Raw genomic sequence first — 26,576 nt, 5'->3', positions numbered from 1 at the left:
GAAAGGAATGAGCCTGTGTTGTATATGCCCAGAGTCATCCAGCATGGTGAGGCTGACGCTGAAATGATGACAGCAAGGTCAAGCATGCAAACAGAGGCAAGGCAGGGGTTTGTGGGGAGCGTGAGATGCAGCTGTCCTGGAGGCATAGTTCACAGCCTGGCCTGCCAACAGACAAAAGTGGGAGAAGGAGTGAATGCTGGCAGACGGCTGAAGGAACCCCGTTTTATTCACACGATGCTGTGGCTCTAAAACACATCCCTGTGCCAAGCACGTAGCCGAGCAGACCCAGACTGAGCTGATGGAGCAGGTTGCTGTGCCCACTGGAGTGCACTGCTCAGGGAAAAGTGGTGTCAGCCTCCTGCAGCAATTGCCTGCACGCAATGTATGTATGTTCAGCTAAGCGCAGATCACTCAGATTACTTTGTGGGACAGCGCAGGATTGGAAGTAGGCGAAGGTGTGGGATAGTGTCAGACTCGGGAGATGTGTGTGAATGTGGCAGAAAGGCTGTTTCACAGGCGGCGGGCTGGGAAAGCCCCACGCGCCTGTCCGTGTGCGTCAGTGCAGCTGCTAGTTTACAGAGGCAGTGTGGCACACCTGTGCGAAAAAGGGGCAGCAGCGCCGGGGCTTCGTCTAGATGCGGGCTGCTAAGAACCTCTGTGATACAAAGGATAATATTACTGAATTTACTGCTCAATTAATGTTAACATCTCTAACATTTCACTGGAAGCACTGTGGTCAAAGGCTTTGAGATTGCAGCAGTACGCTTAAAATTACATGTGAGTCCACGCACTTTGCTGATGTGGGACTGGAGTGTTTGGAATTATGATAAATCAAGTCCTTGTTTCAGTTCTCTTATTTGTCTCTTTATCGGTGATTATCTTAATTGTCAGCCTTTCTGCTGTAGAGCATAAGTTTCAATTCAGCCCAGATGAGTAGAAAACAAAATATTACTACTTTCATAGACAGTTCAGCAATTCATGCAAAATTAGCTTCTGCAGATACTACATAAAAACTTGCTGCTCCTTGTTTGTTGTTACTAAACGTTTGGTTGGAAAGCAAAAAAAGAAGCTAAACCAAAAAAACAACACACGCACCCCTCAGCCTAATCCGTACATTTTGTAAGAAAATTTGGGATAGACTTTCCATATTCATATCCATACCTAACATTTTTGTTAAGTGGGAGGAATTCCGCCCCCCCCCCCGCCCCCCCGCCCCGAATCAGGCACAAGCAAGGTTATACACTGATGAGAAGGTACTTCAAACAACCTTTATGTGACTAGGCAAAATGAAGCACAGGTATTTTGCATAATGGGGCTGTTAACACCCAGCTCTGAATGCAGCCTTCACTCTGCACAGCAGATCTAGCTTGAGTTTTAGTGTCAGGTATAGCAAAAAGCGTAGAACAAGTCTTCATTTTGGAAAAGGTTGGCTCAAACCCCCATAAGCCTTGTGGGACGGTTTGGAGCAGTGCTTGGTGTGATTCACGAAAGCCATGACATCGGACTCCAGGGGTTTGCTTGTATAAAATTTGAGTCCGAATCTTCCATCCTTTTGGTATTTTTCTTTTCATTAGCAATCTCTAGAGAAAAAAAACCCACACCAGGAAGATGATAGTGCTCAGCCTCCCTAACCATCTGGGGAGTGGTTCCATATGGTACAAGGGTGGGACGGGCAACGTGGGAAGGGGCTGGCAGAGCACAACTGGACTTCACCATGCAAGGTGTTTTTCTTTCTAGATAACACTTATGTTTCCAGTTCTGATAATGATGAAGATGTGTTAGTTACAACAGAGCCAATTCCAGTAATTTTCCACCAAATCGCTACAGGTAATCTTACGTCCCGCGTGTTTTATCAAGTTCATATTTTGTGGAGAAAGACAAAATGTTGCCTGCACTTAAAGGGAGAGATATTAATGTGTGCAGCTATACAGTTTGCTATTTTCTCACTATCTTGCTGTAGTAAATTGTCCTACATTTCAGAATAGAAGAAATTAAAATACTTCTTTTGAGGATCACTATGATTGTGTAGGCAGAATGTATTTTATTCTTTTAATGTCTTGCAGTCTGTGCTAAAACAATTCTCCTTGACTACAGTTAGAGATGCTTAATACTTCCCGTTATAAGTTTTCATGCTCATTTGCTTAAACCTTCACTAAATCTTCACCATTGGGGATGAAACAGTCTATAACTACTATTGCTTCTGGTGAATTATTTCAGGAAATTTCAAACAAAATCGTTCAGCTGTTTCACTAAATTAGACTGTAGGAAAAAAAAATATTTTTTCCCAATGATTTTGGTAACTTCTCATTTGAAATTATTTCCATACTTTCAAAAAGTATTTGATACATGAAAGGGTATGCTTTTCAGACATATAGGCACATTTATACAATATATAATCAAGATTTATGCATACTCCATAGAGACTTTTTAGATTTTAGCAGACAAATTCCCTGATGATTTCAGGCTGCAGGAGAAACTGCATAGAGCAGTCTTAATTCTGGCAGTTCTTCAGATAGGAACACTTGACTTTGCAGTCTTTTTATTATTATTACAATGCTTTAGGGCTTTTTTTGCGTAACACAGAATTACTTTGAATCCCACTGGAAAACCAATATGATCTTCAGTCTCTGATCTCATTTATACTGATGTAAATCAAGAATAATTTTACTAAAATCAGTGCAGTGGCACCCAAAAACTGGCCATTACAGTCAGAAGTTTAAGGTAAATTTTACTTGCAAATATTTCTGTAATTTGAAAAGAAATAAAGCCTGTCATTTAAAATAGAATAAAAACCTGTGTTTTGTATAGAAGACGTTCTACTTTTAATTTTGCTGAGGGGTTTTGATTTTTCCTTCTTTTATAAAGTATACAAAATGAATGAATGACAATAAGTTGTAAATCACAGATTGGGAAAAACAGATCTCCTAGATGGACCAGCTGAGTTTCATTTCACAGTTAAAAATAGGAGTCTTCTGAGATGTGGGGGCTTCTTAATTTTAGACTGTTGTATTGTAAACTCTTTGATGCTTTTAATATCTGTAACTTTATGTTGTTCCTTATTTGCTCTACTACTGCAACTAAGTACTTCAAGTCTGCATATGCAAAATTATTTCACATTTTTCACACATGTTCCCCATTTTCCCTTTTAAGAATTAAGAAAAACCAGTGATGTCAACTATTGCTTATCCATAAAATCAAAATTACAGAGGGAGAATGGAGAGGTATGTATTTCTTGTGTGCATATTTTAACAGAAGTTATTTTAAGAAACTATAGAAAATAATAAAATATGAATGTTTACCACAGATTTCCTATCAAATATGTGCTTACGCAAACAGTACACGTTTACACGTTTTAGAAGATGAGCATAGTTCTCTGAGTTTCATCTGTGGATTAACCAGTGAATCACTTAGTTGGGATAGGGATGCTCCCATCCTAGGAAATGAGATTTTGAAGTTTATTTCATTTTTTGTTCAACAGTGGTATAGACCCTGTCTGCCCTAAAAATACAGCTCTCTTGGAGAAGTAGATCATGATGCCATTACCTTTTAACCTACTTTTGCACATAGGACCACATCTCATTTATTAGCTCACTGCTTCTTCGTGTGGCCTACAACAGCTCCATTGGAGTCTCTAGACCTCTGTATGACTCTAGTCACCATAAGTAGCGTCTGGAGTATTGAGGCCTTCCAGTCACGGTTGTATTTGTGCTGTACCTCTGGCATGGGTCCCTGACCAGTCTCACTGAGACATTAACTCAAGAAAGAAGTGGCACTAACATGAAGCCTACAGGGCTTGACAGTGTTATGGGCTCAAAGAAAGTACCACATAGGCTCCTAGCCCAAGCAAGAAATTGAGCATTGTATCAAGAATTCAGGTGCTTGACTTAAAGACTTGCTTTGGTAAGGGTGGTTGCTGCGTTTCTTGACGACTGCTTTTTAGGCTCCGATCTGTATTCGATCCTGGAAAAGGGAGATAAGCGTGCCCAGATATGCTAATGTGTATGGTTGGTTTTTTCAGTAGATGAAACCTGATTTGATGCAAAAAGCTGCACTGGAAATACTTTGCTTCTACTGCCTCGTCATTGTATTCAGTGCTCGGTAAACATAAGAAAAATTCAAGTGCAGGAAGAATTTACCCATTTGATTAAAAGCCTGAGATATAGTTAGCTTCTGTGGGACAGAGTTTGAGCTTGTATTTTGTTTTCAGTTGAACGAGGTACTTAAATATGATAGTATGGAAAAAAATACACTTTAAAAAGAAATCTCTAACACTGACCATTTCTGTTAGCTAGATAGTTAGAGGTTTGGTTACGATAGGATGGGTTTGTCACTATTCTAATGTGAGAGTTTCATTCCTCTTTGGTTTGTGTTGAATTTTTGTTCAGTTGAGTTCTGTTTTAACACAGACTTCCCCTTGAACTAAGGTTATTATAAAACAGAAAAGACTGAAGTCACTTTGTTTCGTTTCAGTGAAGTAGAAACAGAAATTATTTTTATGCCTTGTCGTAGAAAATTGGCTGAAATACAATTTTTGTTCTATGTCTACATACAGTGAATAGAGCAGGAATTTAGAGTCAGAGGTAGGGAAATGGGATTAGAATGTCTGACCATAGAAATTGGTGATAAGAGTGTATTTGACATTTATGAATATATGGGATTTAGGGGTAACTTCTATTATTTGATTCATACGTCTGATTTCTATTCCATTATGGCAGTTCTGTGCAGGACATAAATACAAAATAAGCAGTAAGTACATCATGTTCAGGTTGAAGTGAAGAATTATGATTTTAACAGGTGTTCTTTAGGGGATCCTTGTCAGCATAGGGCCTAGAAATAACACATGGATTGCGGGAAACAAGAATTAGTATCTTCAAGCAATTACATAACTATAAGTAAAGGTTCCGTTGGTGGGAAGCAGAATATAACAATTCAGCTCATACAGAGTTACAGTCTCTACTAGGATCAGTTCTATTTACTTGAGTGCAGATATTCACAGAGCAGCCTATTTAGAGCGGGTTTTACTTGGGTAAGCATATTACTTTCTAATCCTTAATTTTCAAAGTCTCAGAACAAAGCTAGTCAGAAAATGAAGTTTGAACTTTTGTGGCAACAGGCTGGAACTTCTGTTAAAAATAATAATTAAGCAGCAATGTGTGAGTTTTTCACTCATTGAAAAACTCATGTGAGTTTTACATGTGAGAAAGGAACTTAAGAGATCCCGTGCTCGGATTTGAATTATTTCCTTAAACTATTAGAACTGATTTACCAGAATAAAGTAAATTAAAGTTTTATTAGGTCAATGAAACACCAAATGAATTAAGTCCAGAACCTGTCTTGGTGGGTAAATTATGCTTTCTTTAGCAAAAGCACAGAGTGAAGTATTCCCACATAGTCTACTGAATTCCCCAGCTCCTTAAAATACCACACTGTGTCTGTAGTCAGACAAAGTATTATTTCTCCAACATATATTCATGGTGGTTTTGTATACCCAGTTAGTAGGTGCTTGTTTTGTCTGATACTTCACTATTCTTAAAACAGGCCTTTAGTACTTTTCTGGGAAAATGATACTAAAAGATCTCTTAATAAAGGGTGCTATGAGCTTATTTGTAAAAACATAACTGCTGTAGTTATAATTAGAACTATAAATGCAAGATAAGCATATCGCTTGTATCATTGTTAACTTTCCTTTTCTATTAAGGAGTCACGGCACAACAGCACAGTTGAAGAAGACTCTGAAGGAGATAACGATTCTGAGGAATTTTATTATGGAGGACAGGTAATGGAGGAAATTTTTGCACAATTTTCAAAAAATTAATATTTGAAAGCTTCTGTTATTCATTCCATTATAAATTTATTATAATAATTAATTTCTTAGTTTATTCAACATCGAATAGAATGCCATGTGTATATATACATAGTATTTTATAGCAACAATATTGAATATGTTATACTGTATAATTATATCAAATTTAAAATAAGATTAGTTTGTTTACATTTGCAAAGCTGTAAGAATAGAAAGAGCAAGTACTCTTTAGCATGTTTGAAAATAGAAGCCAGTTGCTTACTTCCAGGAAGTAGATATTCACTCTTTAAAGCTTATCCCATTATTGATACAAATGGGAAGTCAGGCTGGATCCAAATTTGTTTCCTTCTGGAGGATTGCCATTTTGTCAAGTCAAGAGCACTGCAATTTAATGGTAAAAATGGTTATTACAAAACAATTTTGATCTAGGGAATAGTCCATTCTTTTTCTGAGCTGTACAGTTAAATTCACCTTAAAAAATGCTGCATATTTTTAGATTAATATACTGCTCTGTCTCTTTCCTTCTTGTTCCCTCAGCAGACTTAGTTACTATTACATTCTCTTATGTATTGGGAAATAAGATCTCTTCATCTGTTTTCCTTTTGCAATATTAACAGAGTGCTTCACACTGCTAGTCTCTTTATTCAGATTTTTCTTATCTATTTAGTCTAACTATTGCCCCAAAGGAATCATTCCTCACTCCTGTTATTAGAACTGTTTATTTCGATGAAAACGTTAACGAATTATGGTTGCTGTTTATGAAAGTTGTCACTGCCTCAGCCTTGAGGCTGAAGCCATCCGTGCCCTGTGTGCGGAGCCAAGGCTGCAGGAGCACGCCAGCAGTGCCAGCTGGTTGGGTCGGCGCAGAGAGCGTGGGATGCTGATGAGCAGGACATTGCCGAGCCTCTTATCTTGCAGAGCCAACAGCGTGGTGGGGTTTGAACACAAAATACATGTTGAGGTGCTTTACTCGAAAAAAAAAAGCATGCCCCTAAAAAGCTATTAAAAATTATATTGAAACTGGAACTGAAAGAATGTATTTTCAGTGTCAGAAATAACTGACATGGGGTATTGACTCATGTTCACTTTAGAAATGACTGCAGGAATTGCCTGCTTTCAGCTGCCGACTCCTACAGCCCCACAGAGCGCTGGGGAGGACTGTGTACACATACTTCCATGCAAAGAGCGATGTCTTATTTTAATCTGCATGAGAGGAAAAAGCTTCTGATTTTGCCCTGTAGTGATGAGTTGGGTGTACTGGCTCCATTTTTCAACTCTGCAGAAAGGGCAGTAACCTCAAGGTGAAGGAAAAGGCAGCAAACAGCTGGGAATGCTTATTTCTTGAACCAGCACTAATATGTTTGGTAAAGGATGCCTGCCAGTGCCCAAATGCATAAATAAATCTTGACGCTGCCTACGAGATATGAACACAGAGAGCAGTACCTTATTTTGTAAGGTGTAAAAGAGCTGTGTGATAGGCAATACTGGTTAGAATTTAGTTGCCTTATATTTGAAGTGGAAACTACATTATATTGCATTGTCATTTTTTTAAGGTAATACATTTAATTGAAGGAATTATAACTAGCAAAAAAAATACAATTAGATCAGCAATAAAAATAAAATATCAGATGATTGTGAATGTCTTGAGTATAGAATATTCAAAAACCAAAATAAGGAGAACAAACAAAAAAAGACAGACATCACAAAAAGTATATCTAACAAGAGAGAAAAAAGGAAATTTTGAATTTAAAATTTCATGGTAAAAAAGACAAAATTCTAAAGAAGACTTGTAGAATTAAAATATTGAGGACTCAGAATATAAAGAGGAAATCAGGTAATGAGCAAATCCCTTGAGAGATAAAAAGAGCGGTCCTTTTTCAAGTAAAGTGATTGTAAGAGTTATTAAGTGAGCACCAGGTGTATTGGGAAGACAAAACAGTTGACTGTATATGTGGGGAACAAGCAAGGCAAGCTGCTTCATTTGACAAGCATGTGCTGTGCCCACAGAGAAAGGGGACAAAAATATTGACTTTAACAACTAGAGGGAATAGATGCCAATATAACTGTGTGCAATACAGTTGGGAAAGGTGGAGGTCAGGGACAATTCTTAACATTTCTAAGTGGTTACAGCTGGAAAGACAAGAGAGCAGCTGATGATGAAACAAGGACCATGGAAGATGGGAAGTGGCATTTGATGGGCAGTGAAAACAAGATACGACCTTTTGGTCATAAATTAAATGTTTGTATCTGCTTCCTAGGCACCTGCTTGTAATCCTTCCTAAGGATTTAATGGATAAATACTGTAAAGTAGCTAAGTGATTCAATAGCGTAAGTCTTACTGATTTTCAATGGGATTTAGATTTGTAAATCACTTAATCTCCTTTAAAAATGCAACCTTTTGTCATTATGTGGGACAAAATAATCTGAATCAGGTCTCAGATTAAAAACTGAGACTTTCTAAACACAGACCTTTCAGATATAGCAAAGTTATCAGATTTTTTAGCTTTTATATTCACTTTCTCTGAGACTCTTTGTTAATTCTTGCTTTGAATCTCTAGCTTCTACATTTGCAAACGAGAAGAGGAGATTGAAACTAATACTATTGCCTTTGGCGCTCGCTTTCCCTCTCCCTTGTGCTTCAGTTACAGGACATACAAATCTCTGGCAGTTTCCTCTGCGTACATCAGCATGCCTGTGGCACTAATTCAGGCGTGGAAAATACCATACTGTTGTCTTACAATTTGCCAGAACACTGCTTTGTTTCCTTTTTGAGTTCATAACCTCTTACCATCAGAAAATAGATGGGAGAAAGCATTATGATGCGCAGTTCAGTGTTCTGCATAGTGTTCCTTTTGGATTTTACTGTTATTGATACTTAAGACCGATTAAAAAAATGTGGTTTTGGACCAACAAAGGTGGCGAGTGCACCACAGCTACAATTTGTGAAATGACTGCTGTGCTGTCTTTGGAAGCAGGGCAGCAATTATTTATGCATCTTTAAATAATTCATCTTTGAGTACTGAGCATGTAAAAAGGATTGGTTTGCTCCTATCTAAAGTGAAAAAAGAAAATTATAATAAAAGTTTTCTTCCCATGCTCTTCTACTTGGAAAATAGTTCTGACATGCCTGCCCAAACAAGGGAGGGATACTTGGCTTATACTCTTCTGGTCATTAATATCATTGATATCTCTGATAAACACATGCCCATACTATGCTGATGAATTCTGTGTTTTATATTTGAAGAATTCTAAGTCTAATCAAATTATTCTTTGCTAATTTTCACATGTAAAAAGTGATCAGCTGATTATTCTTTTAATTCTATTGAAATTTGTTTAATTAGATTGAAAAGTACATCTCTAGATATCAGAGCTGAAAGTGTCACACCCCTGGTCTACAGATTTGGATGTACAAATGGAAGAAATAGTAGTGCAGTTATGGTTCTGCAATAGCAAGAATTCTCTGCAGGAATTCCTGTATAAGGCTATATATATATATGTCTAAAGGGATAAACTACACTCTTGTGCTTTGCTCTCTGAATTTGTCAAAAGTAAGCCAAATCTTACTGTCATTTCTGAATCTGTCCAAATCTAGGGAGTTCATTGATTTTTGTGGAGTAACTGTCATTCTAATTGTTATAAAGAAGTAGAATTAGGTTCACACAATCAGGAGCATATTGCTTAACGAGAAGGTAGTAATAGACTGTGAATAGACTGTTACAAGCCTAAAGAGGTATTTTGGTCCTTGTAGAAGATAGGAGGATATTAATTATTTTGACTTCATACAGTCCAACCAAGCTAGCTTACAAGTTTTGCTTTATAGTGTAAGCACTAACATAACTTCTTCCATTTTTCAGGTAGAGTTTGAAAAAAATGGGGGTGATGTCTAAATACATGTTTCTTTACACCTTCTCTGGTAAAATACTTAAAATGGGAAAGTGCTCTTTTATTTCCTTTTCATGTGATGTCATCACACTGGTGGATAGAATACAGCCAATGGGTACACTGAAAATGTAATTTAGATGCTGAGACACTTGGTATATAGAATAGTTTCATGCTTCTCTTGTTGAGCCCAAGCCGTTCTGTGTCAAATATATATGACAGTGTGACAACAAGCAAGAGGGAGCAAACCTTTCTCCTGTAGTGGTTGGACTGGGATGATATGAGTGGGGAGATCTGGTTCTTCTCCTACTTAACAGTTGTAAAATGCACAAGTGTCCCAGAACAAACCCCAGGACAAGACAGGACAGAGGGATGAGTCCTTTGCAGCTTCTCTTCCCACAAACAGGAGTGGGACCCTCAAAAAATTTTGATGCAGAGGTGCCTGCTTTGCAAATCTCATTGCTTAGCAGAGCTAGACCACCTCAGTGCTTCAGCTTATAAACAGTGTCCTTTCTGAGCGTGGTGTTAAGGAATCTTTATGCAGCATATTTTGCAGGGGGAACTTTCAACAGCCTAGATCAGGTGCCAGTAATGAAATAAGTAAGAACTCCTAGGATATGTTTTTTCCCCGGTAGGTTAGCTATGATGGAGAACTTCACAAGCACCCACAGCTGGAGGCTGATTTGACAGCAGTGAGAGAGATCTATGGACCTAATGCAGTATCTCTCAGGTATGTCATTGACCTTTCCATATTGTGGAATATTTAATGTTTTGGAGATTGAGTTCCTTGTGGACCTTCCCTGACTGCCAAAGCACAAGTCTCTTCTGGTGATTTCTGCATATCTTGTGGCAAAAGGAAGCAGCACTGCTGGCTAGCAATAATGCTGTTTTTTTCTTTTTTTTGTGGTTGAGTACTGATACAATGGGCTGTGCTGAGAACAAGCCCTGGAAGCCTGTTCTAAAACGTCATTGTCTTTTGCAGTTCAGTCGGTATTTGATCAGGCTGTTGTATTTTGTTGAAAATTACTATTCAGCATTACTCTAAACCCTTGTTAAACTCCTTTTCTGTCATATTCATTCTGTCAAAGACGGATCTTTTGCCCTGGAGGTGAAGAAGAGGAATGAGAAGAAATTTAGTAAATGTTTTCCCTAGGGAAAGATTGAAGGAATTGGATTTGTCTAGTCTGGAAAAAAGAGGAGAAGACATAATAACAGCTCTTCAAAAAAGCTGTTTGTAGATAGGAGGAGTGATCAAATGTTCTCTATTGTCATCATGAGAGAGACAATAAGAAACTAGCTGTGTTAGCAACAAACAAGAATTTGATTAGGTTTTAGGGAAGCTTTGTAATTGTGGGAATCTAAAGTATCCTACATGGGGAAGTGGTGGAACCTCAGTCAGAGGTGGATTGCAAAGAGTAATTACACAAAAATTCTGTTGGGCATATATAAGCGTGCATGATTCTGCCATAGGGCATAGCTGTATGATATTTTTAATACACTTCAGGTCTTTCATAACTTCATTTTCCATCTATGTAATCTTAATAATTTCATAAAAATAACAGGTAGGCAAGATGTAACAGACCTGTCAGATGTATTACAAATAAAATATCAAAGTTGTCATACAAACCAAGTAATAAAATACAGAGAAGGTAGTAACCTTAAGCATACATATATTGCAAGTAACAATTCCCATTAACATCTAAACGATAAGCTCTGGGTTTTTTTGTCTAAGAAGAGAGAGCATGTCTACAACTATGGTGTACTATACCTTTTCAAATTAAGTGGAAATTTCATTACATTTTGAGGACCTGGGGAACTGAAATCCAAATAGTTGTATATGGGTTTAGGAAATGAATGAGGTAAATGTTTAGTTGCCAAATTGATAACTATGAAATTGAGAATACCTTGATAATAGGCTTCCTCAGGCTCCTAAAATTGAAACATTATATGTAACCTTTCAAAAACTTTAATGCATCTAATTTATTGAATCAACTGTTTCACTGGAAGCATTGTGATCTCCTTGAGCTCACTGTAGTAGAAATTGGCATCTGTGGCTGCTTTTGGCATGGGGAAAACTTCAATGCTTCTTCCACTGTGTTGCAGTTGAAAATACTTACAAATTCTTGGAAATGAGAAACACGGCATTAAGCATTCAGTTTCATCCCTCTCCTGCAGCTCCACTTCTCTGTGGAGAGAGAAGTCTGTCTGACAGTGACACCCACTAAGATGTGTATTTCCTAGACAGCTGACCCTCTTTTAGTAGTCTCTTGCTGTCACAGAGTCAACTGTACATGTAAAAGTGAAATTCTTATACCTGCATGCTTTTCACCACTGCCATTTGAAATCTGGCCACCAAAGCCGTGAGAAAGACCTCTGGACCAACTGATCCAAACTCTTCAGTATCTGTTTACATTGCTTATGCATTGATGGACAGAGGACCTCTGGAGCTTCAAAATCAAGATGTGTTCATGGAGCCATTGTAGGCAGCAGATTGTAAGCTGCAGGTGCTGGAAGAAAACATGATTTCTTCCTCCCTTTCAGCTTGGGGAAGTAAAACTAGAGTCCGCATCATGTGTCTAAAATCCATTTTCTAGGATGGTAATGGAGTGGGGGCAAAGGGTTTTCAGCGAATATGGAAATTCCACAGTTACAACTGATTTTTATCTTATCCTTTCTTCCACTAATATTTCTATGTTTTGTTAGCTGAACTATGTTTAGTTTATCAAATTATGCTTGTTCACAGCCTTTTGAATCTCAGTCGTGTGAGTAACACCAGCCTGCGTTCATAAATATTACTTAAGAGTTTATAACAGCCTGTCCTTTGGAACTTCTGGGAAATTAACAAAAAAATCTGAGGCCACTGTTGTGTAGGATAGTGGCTAAGCCATTCAGTAGGTGGAGAATTTCACTGTTTCAAAGCCAGGTCTTCAGTGAGCTGTAGGAGGTCAGCGGGCGCCTGTACGTGTAGCTCTGGGTGAGCGGTCTCTCGAGCAGCTGTCAGGGTGGCTGGGGAGCCTCCAGGTAACACAGCCCTGGCCAGCCATTTACCTGCCCTGTGTGTACCATGTGTGGACGTGTCTGATCTAGAGAGAGACTTTGGGTTTTCCCTTACCGGAGAGAACCATTGGGATGCCGAGGTTTGGTGGAAGGGGTTCCCTCCACCACGCTTCACAAGAGGTCAAGGCATTCACAGTGTGAGCTAGGCCCTACCATGGGCTGAGAGGTCACTTTGGTAGAGGACAGTTATATTCACAAAAATATTTTTGTATTTCAAAATTACCTTTCCAACTTATTTATGCACAACTGCTACTGTGCACTTAGTCTAGTTTAATAGAAAAGCATGGAAGTCACTCTGAGAACAAGCATATAAATGCAGTGTAAAGAAAAAAACCTAGTGACTAGAAGCTAATCTGTGAAAAATTGAGAGTAATTGCACTTTTATAGTATTGTCTACTTAAGTAATTTAAATGAAAAGGAAAGCAATTTTTTATTTGGTTGTATGAATGACTATTTTCTAGCCCTATTTTTCAGAAGTCTTCAAGTATGTTGGGGGAGGGCAATCAGAATGAGTCAGAAAATAAGAGGGAAAAAAGTCACACTTCAAATGTAAGATTTCAGATGGCAATGAAACACCTATGAGCATAAGTTAAATCTGAACCTTGGGGATTCCAGCAATACTACACATAACAAATAAAATAAGGTAACTATTGCCTTGAGCACATTACAGGGCAATCTTTATGTTTTGACAAACAAATGCTTGACTGTGTGAAGCAATCCCACAGGTATAATGTGCTACCGTGTAGGCTATGTTGTATTTGTCTTCAATGATTTATCTCAAGCCTCTCCTTAGGTTACTGGCTGTTAACCTAAAGTACTTTTGAAAACTAACTAGGGTTTTCTTTTGTCATAAATAGGAGCAGCATGTGACCATTATTGTTTTCTTGATTTATTTGTGCAATACATAGAATCATAGAATCATAAAATGGTTTGGGTTGGAAGGGACCTTAAAGATCATCTAGTTCCATCCCTCCTGCTATGGGCAGGGACACCTTCTACTAGACCAGGTTGCTTAAAGCTCCGTCCAGCCTGGCCTTGCACACTTCCAGGGATGGGGCATCCACAACCTCTCTGGGCAACCTGTTCCAGTGCCTCACCACCCTCACAGTAAAGAACTTGTTCCTTACAGCTAATCTAAATCTACTCTCTTTCAGTTTAATATGCGAGACAAAAATACGTAGCAGCAACGGAGAGAGAATTTGAGGGCATTAGTAGAAAAAAAGATTTAGCCTGTTTAAGCAAGATCCACTGAAGGAAAGTTTCAGTGCAGCAGCCAGTCACCCACTGGGAATATTGATTCAATCTATGTAAATGTGTATTTTATAACCATCTGATTTTACAGACAAGATTATCCTTTATAAAATCTTCCCTGTTATAAGTACTCCTGGGCTGAGGAGTATCTTAAAGAGCTCTAATGTAATGTAATTCTTTCCTTTCAGGGAATATGGAGCCATTGATGATGTCGATATTGATCTGCATATTGATGTTAGCTTTCTTGATGTAAGTAATCTAATCACAGAATTACATAATGAACATTAATACCCATTTAATTTTGCTACACATCAGACTCTCTAGACAACCACTGAGACTTTTGTTTTTCGGAGACTTGATCTTTGCAAGTGGCTGTCACATTATTGATTGCTACTCAGTGGAAAGATTTCCTTTTCCTTTTATGATCACATTGTTAAAATGCTTTGTAGGCTTTTATTTACTGCATGCGTATTTCCTTTCAAACATGCTTTGTGAATGGTAAATGTTTTAACTGATATAAATGAAATACATTTCTTTTTTTGCTATCCTAGACATTAGTTAGGTGAAAGCACTTCATAGAGTCCTGGAGGGAAGAAGACCTTGGCTGGAGCTCTCCTGTGTGCTTCTCAACATCTGCAGCTGATTAGGGAGAGGCTTGAGTGGCAAAGGAGACACAGGACAGTGGTGCTGTCGACTGGCAGCATGGCTTCTGTAACAGTTATGCTGTCATTAACTCCACACTTCCTCACGTGATCTGTGCAGTAACTTCCTGTCCTCTAGAGAGAGAATAAAAATTAGTATTTTTAGGGGCATCATTAGCTTCTGCACAGATATGTCATATTCTCAGGTCAGCACAGCACGTAAGATAGTTGTTCTTGGGCTTTTCTAAAATTTAAGAAAATCTGACTGTACCTTGAATTATTTTAATCAGTCTTAAGGAGCAAAAGTTTCCTTTGCCCTGTGTTACGGGATGAGTTTCCTTTCCGTCTTTATTTGCTCCTTTGCTTCTCAGCTTTGAAGCAGTATCTCTTGATAGATGAGAATGTGTCTGCCTGCATTGTAGATGTAGTGTTGTGTATAAACCTGTACTCAGTTTAAATGAGCATATTCAACAACCGGAAGCACTCTAACACTGCTCTTGGGGGCATCAGCAGGCAATAGTTTGTCGTAAGTCTCAAATTTAAAGTTGCAGTAGATATTCCACAACTGGGTAAATGGATGGATGGTGTTTATAACAACTCTAAGGTAGACTGACACATACAGCAGTTCCTCATGATGGCTAATGGTGTCGTTTTCTTTTTATCTTGAACTAGGAAGAGATTGCTGTGGCTTGGGATGTAATTCGCACAGAGCCTATAATAGTGCGATTGCACTGTTCACTTACACAGTACTTAAATGGTCCAGGTTAGTCACCTGTGTATTCTTCATGTGCCTTGTATGGTGTCTCGGTCTGAGCCATGTACGAGGTGGTAGATACTCATTCGCTGCCAAATCTTTGACCCTGCATGTGCTTAGATCTACTGCTGAGAGCAATCCTAGTCGTTTGAAATTATGCTTACGTGTATTTGCATGGCTAGACCCTCAATAATGACAAGGGCATCTAATTTAAACTTTCATAGTTGATTTTTGGAACTTGTTTTCCTGATATCCTTTGAAATGCAACTGCTTCCCCTAGGAACCAGGGTTAAGGAATAAAGATCTACAGTTTCTAATACGTGATTTCCTAGTTTTGGAAATCAGGGATCATCTGCACAGGTGAGATATCACTGATAAGTTATACATACACAGACCTGTGCAGCACATTAATATGCCCTTTTTCACACACCTTTGAAGAATCAGGCTGTGATAATTATCCTTTCATCTTCTGATTTCTATATGACTCTGTGAACTCCGGGAATCTTTAGGTTTGAATGAGTTGTTAAGTGAGTAAAGCTTCCTCATGCGAGTGAAAATGGTCAAACTCCTGAAGAATCAACTGATTCTGAAGATTTGGAAACATTCATATGCAAGAGTCAACTTCAGATATATTTTTACAGTGGGAAGTCAGAACTAAGTTGCAATTTGGATCATAACTTGCCCTGCTTTGGAGGCTTCCAGTGCAAACTGTCAGTTCAGGCTTGTATCTGTGGGAGAATTCTGCCTCTGGAAAATGAATAGATATTTGCAGTCATAATATGGTTAGCAAAATCTGTCCCAATGAGCTATTTTTCTAGGATATGTTGCCTGCCGATGCTAACTATAAGCTATATTCTGTTCATTCAAATAAGTATTTCATTACATCAATCTTTTTTTCTTTTGCTTGACTTTGGTCTTTCTGTCTGTATTTTATTGCTTAAATCTTTTTTGTAAATGTGCAGATCTTAAAATATGTATTTGCCGTAGCAGGTAGCAATGTTAGTATTCAGAATATTTCTATCAAAATGTAATTTAAAAAATAAAAAAGTGCAGCAAATAAGAGAAGGTGAAGCGTGAAGAGCAGCATGCAGTAAGAAATGATCTAGTGAAATGAGAAGTAACAACAAGATATCTTCTGCACTGTTGACAAGGTTAAAATGGGAAGCTTAGTTCCCAGTCCTGCAGCTGACTGATTCTGGGAGTGCCTGAGTACCAAGAAAGGCAAGATCAGGGCCAGAGGCAAGTGCTTCGCAGATACTGGTTTTATAAACTCAGCTGCTGTTGCAGCCACGTCTGTTTACCAGAAAAGGACAATGAGATCCACCATTCTCTGTGTTAACAAGAGCCTTTCTCTGTAAATTCCTCTTCCCCCTTAAATTTGTTGTTTTGAGACTACTGGGCCATGACTTTATGCAACATCTTTTTCTCCCATAGTACTTTCTGTTGATTGATAAAAGAAACAGAAATGCAGTATACTCCAAAGCACAATGGGAGGTATTCATACCACCTTGTAGCTGTGTAATATCCTGATTTTAGATAGTCATTCTTCTGGTTAATAGCTTGTCTCATTGTTGTACTTGTGGGCAGTTTCTCCCACGTGCCTTAGAAACCTGTCTTAGATGAGGATGAATCAGCCTTTGGAGGTACTGGGCTGTCTCCTCTGGCTGTAGAGCTTAGACAACAATTGTAGTCTAGATGTCAGATTTTAAGATTGCTGGTCTAGGTATGATGATTCTCATTGGAAATATACCCCCCCTACCATGTGTCCTAAATTTGACAATCCAAAGACATTGCTACTGCTAATCAAATCATTCACTCCTTTTGAAAAAATCCTCAGTTTGTCTTTAAAAGATGACATTATATTTGAATAATAACATTAGAGAAAGGGTATCTACAGGGGTTTGAACTAAGTGAAATTGGATGGACAGGTTAGATATATTGTATTTTGAATTTTATTTATTAAAGCGAAATTAAAGGATAAACTTTGACATTCTGAATAAAATCTGGCTTTCTGAGTGATCAGAAAAATATAGATTTTAAAATACTGATTTCCTTTTTCTAATAAAATTTGAACCGACCCAAGATTTTTTGTTTTCATTCCTTTTTTATTTTACTGTAGTCATTACCACCTTATGTAATACGAAGTATAAAGTCTATTCGCGCTTGTAATATGTGTTGGCTGTTGTCGTGCCTTGAGGACCTGAGGCTCTCTCAACAAGTGCTGGATTCCATCTGCCACTTCTATCTAGTAAATGTTGTTAAAGGATTTTAGTAATACCAGGAGCTAATTTCCAGCCTTCACCCTGTACACTTTCAGTTTTGTGACAGATGAATATGGATATACCAATGTTAGGACGGGTCTTCAGGAAAATTCAGGGTAATCCTTGGCCACTGGAATTCATATATCAGGCACTTAGATGACGATTATAGATCTTGTATTAAAACGCCCTCAGAAGGAAAACCCAGATACCAGTTATATTCAGTTTATTCCACTCTCGGTTTTCTTCATAGTCACAGGAACTGTAGTGTGTGAAGAGTACTTACTTTAGGCGAGATGAATTACCAGTCCAGATACATTTAATCTGATGCTGCTCTCTAGTACTTGCATAATATAAAAAACAAGGGCACATTTTTGTAATTAAAATTAGTGGGAAGAGATACATTTGGGGGAATTCAATTTCTAAAATACTCATTTGTAAAATTACAAATTATATTGGCTGATATTCGAAAAAGAACCATTCATTTCTTAATAGGCTTAGATGACATGTCCAGTTTCACCATTGCTTCAATGGCATTGTCTATACTGAAGGTCCAGATAGAACAGGGTCCTTAAATATGACTTATGTGGTCATGAGTTCTTGATTATTGCTGTAAGTTCATATATCAACAATATCTCCTTTTTCCGTAGTGCCAACTGTGGATGTATTTCAGATCTCTACTAAGGAAAGATTTGGGCTGGGACATCAGCTGAAAAAGTAAGTCTAGAAAAGTGTAAACCCCTGCTTTTAGGCAAATTACTACACTCTTTTTAGTTCCTGGACCGTGTCAAGTAGGATGAAATTCACAGGTTGTCAGGTTGGTTGGATCAAAGTGGTTTGAACTTGTTTTTCTTTAAATAAAAAATAACAGGATTTGCCTTTTTAAGTTCAGTTTTGACAGTTGTTGGGGAGAACCTGATTTGTGCTGCCTGCCAGGGTTTTCTGTCACTTTGCTGCCATTTAGGAAGTAAGCTACGAAAGTTCAAAAGACTGTAGCTAGGAGTGTTCAGTTTCATGTTTCTGCTTAGATGGTGAAGCCTCTGGAGCAGGAATCTTTTTGAGCATCATGCATACCCTGAGGGGGCTATGCTTTCATGGTGGCCTCTAGGATGTACCATAATAATTAGGCCATCCACATTTTGGGGACAAGAGGGAAGAATAGTTGAAAAAATTAGCAGTTTTGTGTGTTCATGGTACAATTCAATTTAGTAAAATTTTGCTGAGTCATCTTTTCACATACGCTTGTGTATGTGTAATAAAATGACAAGAATATAGGTTTTACTATCTGACCATTACCACATAAAGAATCCATTCAGAAAAAAAAATCTTTTGCTGTTTGGTGTTTAAAGAAATTCAGTGCAGCATTTTCAAAATCTTACAAATGAAGCAATGTTACTAAAATCTGTATGGTGCGTGATTTTGAAGAAAAAAATAAAAAGCTCCCCAGACATGAACAGTCTCTTAAAATGTTTCAGTACTTACACTGTCTCTGCTTTGTGCACCGGGTAATTACTAAATGTTCCCATAAGACATTTTCAAGGACATAGCTGCATAATTCACAGTTGAGCAGAAGTCAGAATACCGATGAACCCCATGGCCCCTCATGGCTGTGGCAACAGGATATTCATCTTTGAAGATTCATTAAGTTTTCAATAAAGTCCGTACCAACTTCCACTTTGACTTTATCACTCGAAGACCCCCACTGCTAGATTAGAGTCACAGAGTAATTTGGCTTGGAAGGAGCTACTGGAGGTCACCTAGTGCAACCTCCTGCTCCAAGTAACACTAACTTCACGGTTAGATTAGTTCACTCAGAGTCTCGGGCAGCTAGGCTGTGAAATCTCCAGCCTTTGTGGGCAACCTATTGTACTTAACCACTCTTCTTGTGGATGTCTTCTTTTTGTAGCCTTTATGTTTTTTAGCTTTCCTTGCCACAACTTGTGACCACTGTCGTTTGCTGTCCATCTCTGGGAAGTGTCTGGCTCTGTCTTCTCTGTAAACCCTCTTTGGGTAGTGTAATATTTGACATCCCTACCTTCATGTTTGTGCCTTAGGAGAATATGCTCCTACTTGAGCAGTGTGGATACTGTAGCCTACCTCTGTAGTCACCAGAGAGACAGACGCCCATGTTGGATGGGATGCCTTTGAATCAGTTTGTCTCTAGGTCTCCAGGAGAGGCATATCTGCATAAGTCTTGCAGTGGTTGTTTACACAGACTGTATTCTCAATAAAAGTTCTGTGTAAATTAATTTTAGGGGGAAAAAAAAGCATTTTTGAGGAGCTGAGGCACTCAATCATCAGTCCACATACATGACAGAAAAACTCTGCCTGTAGTGTGAGGACATTGCATCATGTCACTTGTGTGGTGAACAGAGAGACCCTAGTATTAAAGTGAGTATGTCTTGGCTAGGATAAGAAAATCTTTTTTTCTTTCTTAATTTGCAGAATCATGCAGACATTTGTTACACAACAGTGGAAAAATAGCAAAGAGAAATCTAATTGTACGCACAATAAGAAGGTGTCTGACAAAAAGGTGAAATCCCCTCTGCACATCTTTTCTACATTGCGCAGGTAATAGCAAGGAAAATGAGCTGTTACCACCATATCCTGTTCAAAATCCACAGCAGACTTCACAAGGTGAAATGTTGACTTTTCTCCACAGAGAAGTGCTCTATTTATATCTTACCTCATGGGTTTCCAGTCCTTGCCTTGTATGACATCAAAAGTGAACTAGGTACTACTGCAGCTTCTAAGACTGTTTGAAGGCAGAGCATTTCAGTGCCCTGCTCTCTGAAACAGCCATGTTTCATCTAGAATTGGAAATAATTAATTTTATATTATTTAGCTTGTTGTATTTATATCTTTATAGCTTGGTAGCATTGTTACTTGAATAGCAAGAATATAAATATAAGTGATATATACAAGTAATATATAACATATATATAATATATATATAATATCTATATTAAACGATTTGTGGTTGTGTAGCTGTTCTTTCCACAGCTGTATGTATTTTTAATTTTTTAAAACTAGAATGGTCATTAATGAAAGGCTGAGCGGCCACCCCTTTGCACTGTTTGAGTACATTAATGTTCACCACTTCTGAAATACGGGCACAGAATTTCAAAGAACAAAGGCATTAAAAACATAAGAAGTAGTTTGTGAATAGTTCATTTGAATTCATTATGACTTCTGCCAGTTACTCATACTCATAAGTGTATGTATAATCAGGCTCTGATTTTATCTCTTTAAGGAATGTGACTATTTACTCTAGCATGTTTTCCTGCTTATGAAGGGTTGACAGATCACCCCTTCTGTGAATTTGAATTGAATGCTTCTTTGAACACTCCTTCTTTTTGATGAATTTTGCCATTCTAAATTCTGTGTATAAAAAAGAGGAGGAGTACAGCAATCACTCACATTGAAGAAGGGAGGAATGTCAAAGTTGACAAAAGATTATTTGTCTTTTCAAAGGTAGAAGAGGGAAGTGATGTTTAAGTAGAAAGCTTACCCTACCGTGCTACATGCCATTGCTTAGCACAGGCTGTAGCTTGGGGTTTGGTTTTGTTCAGAAAGGGCATACAAAAGCCAGCCCAATCTTTCTCCTCTTGATTTGGCTGCTGCTGCAGTGCCTGTCCAAAGATGGCTCAGCCCAAATGCAGGGACCCCCTCTCTCCCTAGAGCACCATTCCTACCTCCTGTCTGCAGGAGGGTAGTAGTGAGCCAACTGCAACAGTGAGTCAGCAACCTCCACGTGCATCTTCTACTGTCACCACTTGCTAACAGGGTGGGAAGACCTGCCAGCCTCTCCCCTTGGGGTTTCACTTCCTTTCTATTCGATCCAAGCCCGAAAAATACTCCAAAGATTGTGATTGCTTATAAAGCATAGAAAAATGATTCAGCATACCTGCTACATGTTCTTGCTTTGCAAGGACAGGCGAATGTGAACCTTAGAGAAATGTGGCAGTTCATGTGAATGTTGTTTCGTAAAAACCTTTTCTTTACTTTCTGCATTCATAATTTAGGTTCCTCACATGCTGATTTCTAGTGTTACAGAGCTAGAATTTGTCTAAAACAGGAAAGAAGGGCATCAAATTGTCTTCCACAAAGCACCCAGATTATTATGAGGCTTTTAAAAATAATGTTCATTTCAGCTGAATGAAATTTTATTTACTGCCTGCGAGTTTCACTGCTCATTATATCTTCCATTGGATCTGGGCATAGAATTTGTTATGCTGTGTCTGGAAGACACTAACTTTAATGGGATCAGGTGTCGTGGTTTAACCCCAGCCAGCAACTAAGCACCACGCAGCCGCTTCCCCCTCCCCCTTCCCAGTGGGGTGAGGAGGAGGAAAGGGAAAAAAAAAGTAAAACTTGTGGGTTGAGATAAGAACAGTTTAATAACTAAAGTAAAATATAATACTAAAAATAGTAATAATAAAAAAAAATAGTAATGAAAAGGAATATAACAAAAAAAGGAAGGGGGGGGGGGAGAAAAAAACCTGATGCACAATGCAATTGCTCACCACCCGCTGACCGATGCTCAGTTAGTTCCCGAGCCGTGATCCACGCCTCCCGGCCAACTCCCCCCTGTTTATATACTGGGCATGACGTTCCATGGTATGGAATACCTCTTTGGCTAGTTCGGGTCAGCTGCCCCGGCCGTGCTCCCTCCCAGCTCCTTGCACACCTGCTTGCTGGCAGAGCACGGGAAACTGAAAAGTCCTTGGCTTAAGATAAGCGCTACTTAGCAACAACTGAAACATCAGAGTGTTACCAACATTATTCTCACACTAAATCCAAAACACATCACTGTACCAGCTACTAAGAAGAGAGTTAACTCTGTCCCAGGAGAAACCAGGACATCAGGCCATGATGATTACATAGGAAAGATAGATTTTGATAAGGAAAATGTGTTGTAATCTCATGTGAAATACGTGGTTTTCATTTCAAAGATAATTTCCTGAATAAATGGTTTGTTTAGAGACATAGAGACCTTTACAAAGAGCTGTAAGGATATAGCTCTAACTTCTACTTAAGTAGTCAGTCATCTTTTTGATCAATGAGTTGGTGTGTAAACAGGAGTAAGATGTCTATTTGGTATTGGAAAATTAGTGCTACATACAATTGCTCATTTTTTTAATGCTGGGCTGCATTTATCACTAGTGAAATACATAAAGACAGATGACACTTAAAAATTTTTACAGATGTGTGGTCGTGCTTGATTTGCACAAGATTTTGATTATTCTCCAACTTTGTCTTCTCCTTCTTTATTTTTAAGGTCGCCAAGTTATCCTCCACCTGGCTGTGGTAAAAATAAATCAAAACTGAAGTCAGAACAGGATGGCATCTCCAAAACTCACAAGCTACTGAGAAGGACTTGCTCTAGCACAGTGAAGGCGGAGGATATGTGTGCCACAAAATCTCACAGAACCTTTGGCCGCTCGTTGTCGAGTGACCCTAGGGCTGAACAGACAATGGCTATTAAATCACACAAACTGTTGAACCGTTCTTGCTCTGCAGCCGTCAAGCAGGAGGAGTGCATCACTTTAAAGCCCCATAAGCTGTTAAGTAGATCATGTTCTGGGGACCCTCGATGTGAGCACAACAGCACCTTGAAGCCCCACAAACTTTTAAGCAGGTCCTACTCCAGTAATCTTAGAATGGAAGAATTGGATGGATTGAAGAATCACAAGTTACTCAGCAAGACTTACTCCAATGCCCCTAAATCATCCAAAATGGAGCCTTTCAAGGAGTCCACCATAGCAGAGAGCAGGAGGCTCTCTCTTACCTCAGGGCTTATTGGTATCTTAACCCCATCTTCATCATCACCTTCACAAGCTGCTGTGTGTAATAATTTTTTTATTCTGCTCATTTTCCTCCTATTATTTTCCAAATGTGCTGTTATGCTTGTTATGCAAAGTCATTAATACTTAGGATATATGTTAGCGAATATATTGGATATATTGAATATATTGGAAGACAAGAGCAATGGAGTCAGCTTTTTAAGGAGCATTTAAACAACTGTGCATGCACATATATGTAAGTTATAAAACCAGAATTTGCTTAGGTCAAGACAGATTTTACATGTCACGTTGAATACAGCTCAATGTACCTGCTGGCCATGGGAAAAGTTCAATCATCCACTTCCTTCCCTGCCTCCGTTCTTGCTGCAGGAAGAAGGGAGAGTGTGCGCTTCTGTGCTGCAAAATTGGCTTGGTCACACAGGTCTTTTCTCATTTCACTGTTTGCTTTATGGGGGAAGCAACCGTCCATTGGCTTGTTCGGGTGCCAGGTCACCTCTCCTTCTGGTCTTTGCATCTGTGATCATCATCATAGTGGAAGGAATGCAGTCACGATTCAGCTCACCTCTTGCGCATTTGTGCTTTGTGAAAGGTTTAACCTTCAAACGCACTGGTGGCAGCCGGAGGTCAGGGAAGGAATTAGGTCCACACTGGCCCCCTTTTTTTCCCCAGAGACATGACCGATTGGGAAAACAAATGGTAGCACATATTCTTAAATTTAAGAAAGGGCACTCAAAATTAATTCTTCTGCCTCTGCCTCTTAAAAGATGGCTTTTATACTTTAGAAGAAAGAGTGGGTCTGTTTGTGCTCTTTCAAGGCACTCGTCTGTTTTCTGTTAGATCTGGGGAGAGGCACTTAGGAGACAGTCCTCTCCACTCCCTTAGCCTGATGGTACCTTGATGTTCTCAGCGAGAAAAAGCTGATTCTTGCTTGAAATGCCATACATATATTCAAAATAGTGCATTCTAAATAATGAAATTACATTGTGTGCTATATCTCTTGGTAAATTAGTTTAATGAGCTGTGAGCTATACTCATCAGATCTAAAAGCAGTGATAAACTATCATAAAATCATTCATGTACATGCTGTGTGGTTGGTTCCTCTAATGAGCACAGCAATATTAATTTAAGATGAGCCAACAGACTTTTTACTTGTCAGAGTTTAGAGATGCATTTTTTTCTGAATCAGCAGAAAATGTCTTAACATAGCAAGACATTTCTCTTCTGAAGTTAATAGGAAAATTCCCATTGATTTTGATAAGATAATGAAGTTGACTAAATGATTTTGTTACTGATGTTATCAGCTGATATGGAAGAAATGCAAGCCCTGCTTGGCAGTCTATAAAAACTACCAGTAATTTATTGCTAGAATGCACTTATTTTGAGGGAAAATCATCATATACATGGTCAGGTGCAGTTTGACTGATGTTAGCAGAAGGGCATCAACAGTTCATTTCACATTTTACATGCAAGCACCAGATGTATGGGTAGCCTTGGTACCTAACTGCAATTTGAAGTCAGTGGAATATGGAAGTGATGAATCAGGACCCTAACTTCTCTTCAGTTCTCAGCTAAAGTATTTCAGTCTCACATACGAATACAATTAGGAGGATTATTTCCCAGCAGAAAAATGGGAAAAGTTTCCCAATTAAGCAGTTAGAGAAATGAAAGGAATAAGCCTATAAACAAAACCAAAAAAAAAAGCCATAAATGGAGGTGATCTGACTCTTATTCAAAACAAGGTTTGATTGAGATAGATGTCAGCCTAGAGGGAATTTTGTACCTTACTGACTCCTGTAACAGAAGTTCCTTCTAATTTATGTTGCTGTGTGTTGAAAGAAAAAGGCAGAATTTCAGTGGGATCTGAGCACAGAGATCTGTTAGCGTGGTGCTTACAGAAGTGAGATCTTAGTAAATATAAAAGAAAAAGATTTTCAGCCTTTCTGAGAGTTATATTAGTCTTTTAAGCCTAAGCAGATAGCCCATATTTGGATAGACAATACGCAGCTAAAGTTTAATGGAAATTACCAAATGCTGGTTTATTAGAATGGAGTGAAGGCACAGGTGTTTCCATTTGAGATTAAAGTTTTTGGGATGCTGAGATACAAAACCTCGTCAGATTTAAGAACTAAAATGAAATGCTAAAAATCTACCCCACACTCAGCAAACAGTAAAAGGATTGATTATTTGTAATGGCTGGTTTATGCAAATGAGAGATCTTTTTAGATGCAAATATTGTTTAATTAACATATTTGCACGCAAAAAATACAAATGTTTTACCGTTTCCTTATAATTAATCTACCAACAGTGAAGTTGCTTCAACTTTTTCCTTGCAGCAAAATTACGGTGCAAAATGCACTTCAGTACGAGACCGTGGCTTTCTTGTGCAGGTAGGATGTCATATCTTACCCATTTATGAAACACTGTGGAGCATGAGCTGACTGTTAATTATTTTTAAGCAGATGTTGTTATTCTCATTTTCATTGTTCTCAGACTATTGAATTTGCTGAGCAGCGGATACCAGTATTGAATGAATACTGTGTAGTTTGTGATGAACCCCATGTGTTCCAGAATGGCCCTATGCTGAGGGTAAGTGGTGTGCTCGCTGGGATAAACAATGCATTTTATAATGCCTTGAATAGCAATGGACCATACAAACCTGTTATAAAACTATTGAATTATTTCAGATGCGTTTCATCCTAATATCCTTTTAAGATGCAAAAATGTAATGCTTATTAACTAGATTTTGCTGTAAATTTGAAAAAAATGTATTGCAAGCAAGGGAGATGGAAGTCAGGTTTGTATAATATAGAAACATAAAGGGGGGATGTATTTCACTGAACACTATTACACTACGGTAGTCACAACCACATAAGATAGAGGAAGTGCATTAGAGTGCTTTCCCGGTCCTCTGGCATTCTTTTAAAAGCTTAGGATCGTCTCAGTCCAGGAGCTCTTATCAAGCCATGACCAGGGTACTCAGATACACTGGTGTTAATGCCACAAGGCTGTGAAGTTCTTCTGACCCTCTTTTGCTCATGGGCCACTGGAATGAGCCATCCTCCATAATGTGATAAAAAAGGCAGTAGAAGGAGATGCTCTGTGAAGTGTGTGATCTAGCAGTGACCT

The 26,576-nt window shown here is 38.5% G+C and overlaps 1 protein-coding gene across 2 annotated transcripts in view; it reads left to right on the top strand.

The window, feature by feature from the left end:
* PARP8 (poly(ADP-ribose) polymerase family member 8) overlaps positions 1–26,576 on the top strand; it is a 114,893-nt gene that overhangs the window by 56,475 nt on the left and 31,842 nt on the right. For both annotated transcript variants that reach the window (XM_050912793.1, XM_050912792.1), the window contains exons 4-14: positions 1,738–1,827; positions 3,151–3,221; positions 5,699–5,776; positions 10,318–10,412; positions 14,179–14,239; positions 15,304–15,394; positions 18,294–18,360; positions 20,089–20,214; positions 22,925–23,489; positions 25,784–25,837; positions 25,941–26,036. In XM_050912793.1, coding sequence (XP_050768750.1) covers positions 1,738–1,827; positions 3,151–3,221; positions 5,699–5,776; positions 10,318–10,412; positions 14,179–14,239; positions 15,304–15,394; positions 18,294–18,360; positions 20,089–20,214; positions 22,925–23,489; positions 25,784–25,837; positions 25,941–26,036 — 1,394 coding nt within the window. The remainder of the gene's footprint in view (positions 1–1,737; positions 1,828–3,150; positions 3,222–5,698; positions 5,777–10,317; positions 10,413–14,178; positions 14,240–15,303; positions 15,395–18,293; positions 18,361–20,088; positions 20,215–22,924; positions 23,490–25,783; positions 25,838–25,940; positions 26,037–26,576) is intronic.

Source organism: Gymnogyps californianus, chromosome Z, assembly GCF_018139145.2.
Source record: "Gymnogyps californianus isolate 813 chromosome Z, ASM1813914v2, whole genome shotgun sequence".
NCBI lineage: Eukaryota > Metazoa > Chordata > Aves > Accipitriformes > Cathartidae > Gymnogyps > Gymnogyps californianus.
The sequence above is the reverse complement of the archived record's forward strand: the minus strand, read 5'-3'. Positions and strand labels throughout refer to the sequence as shown.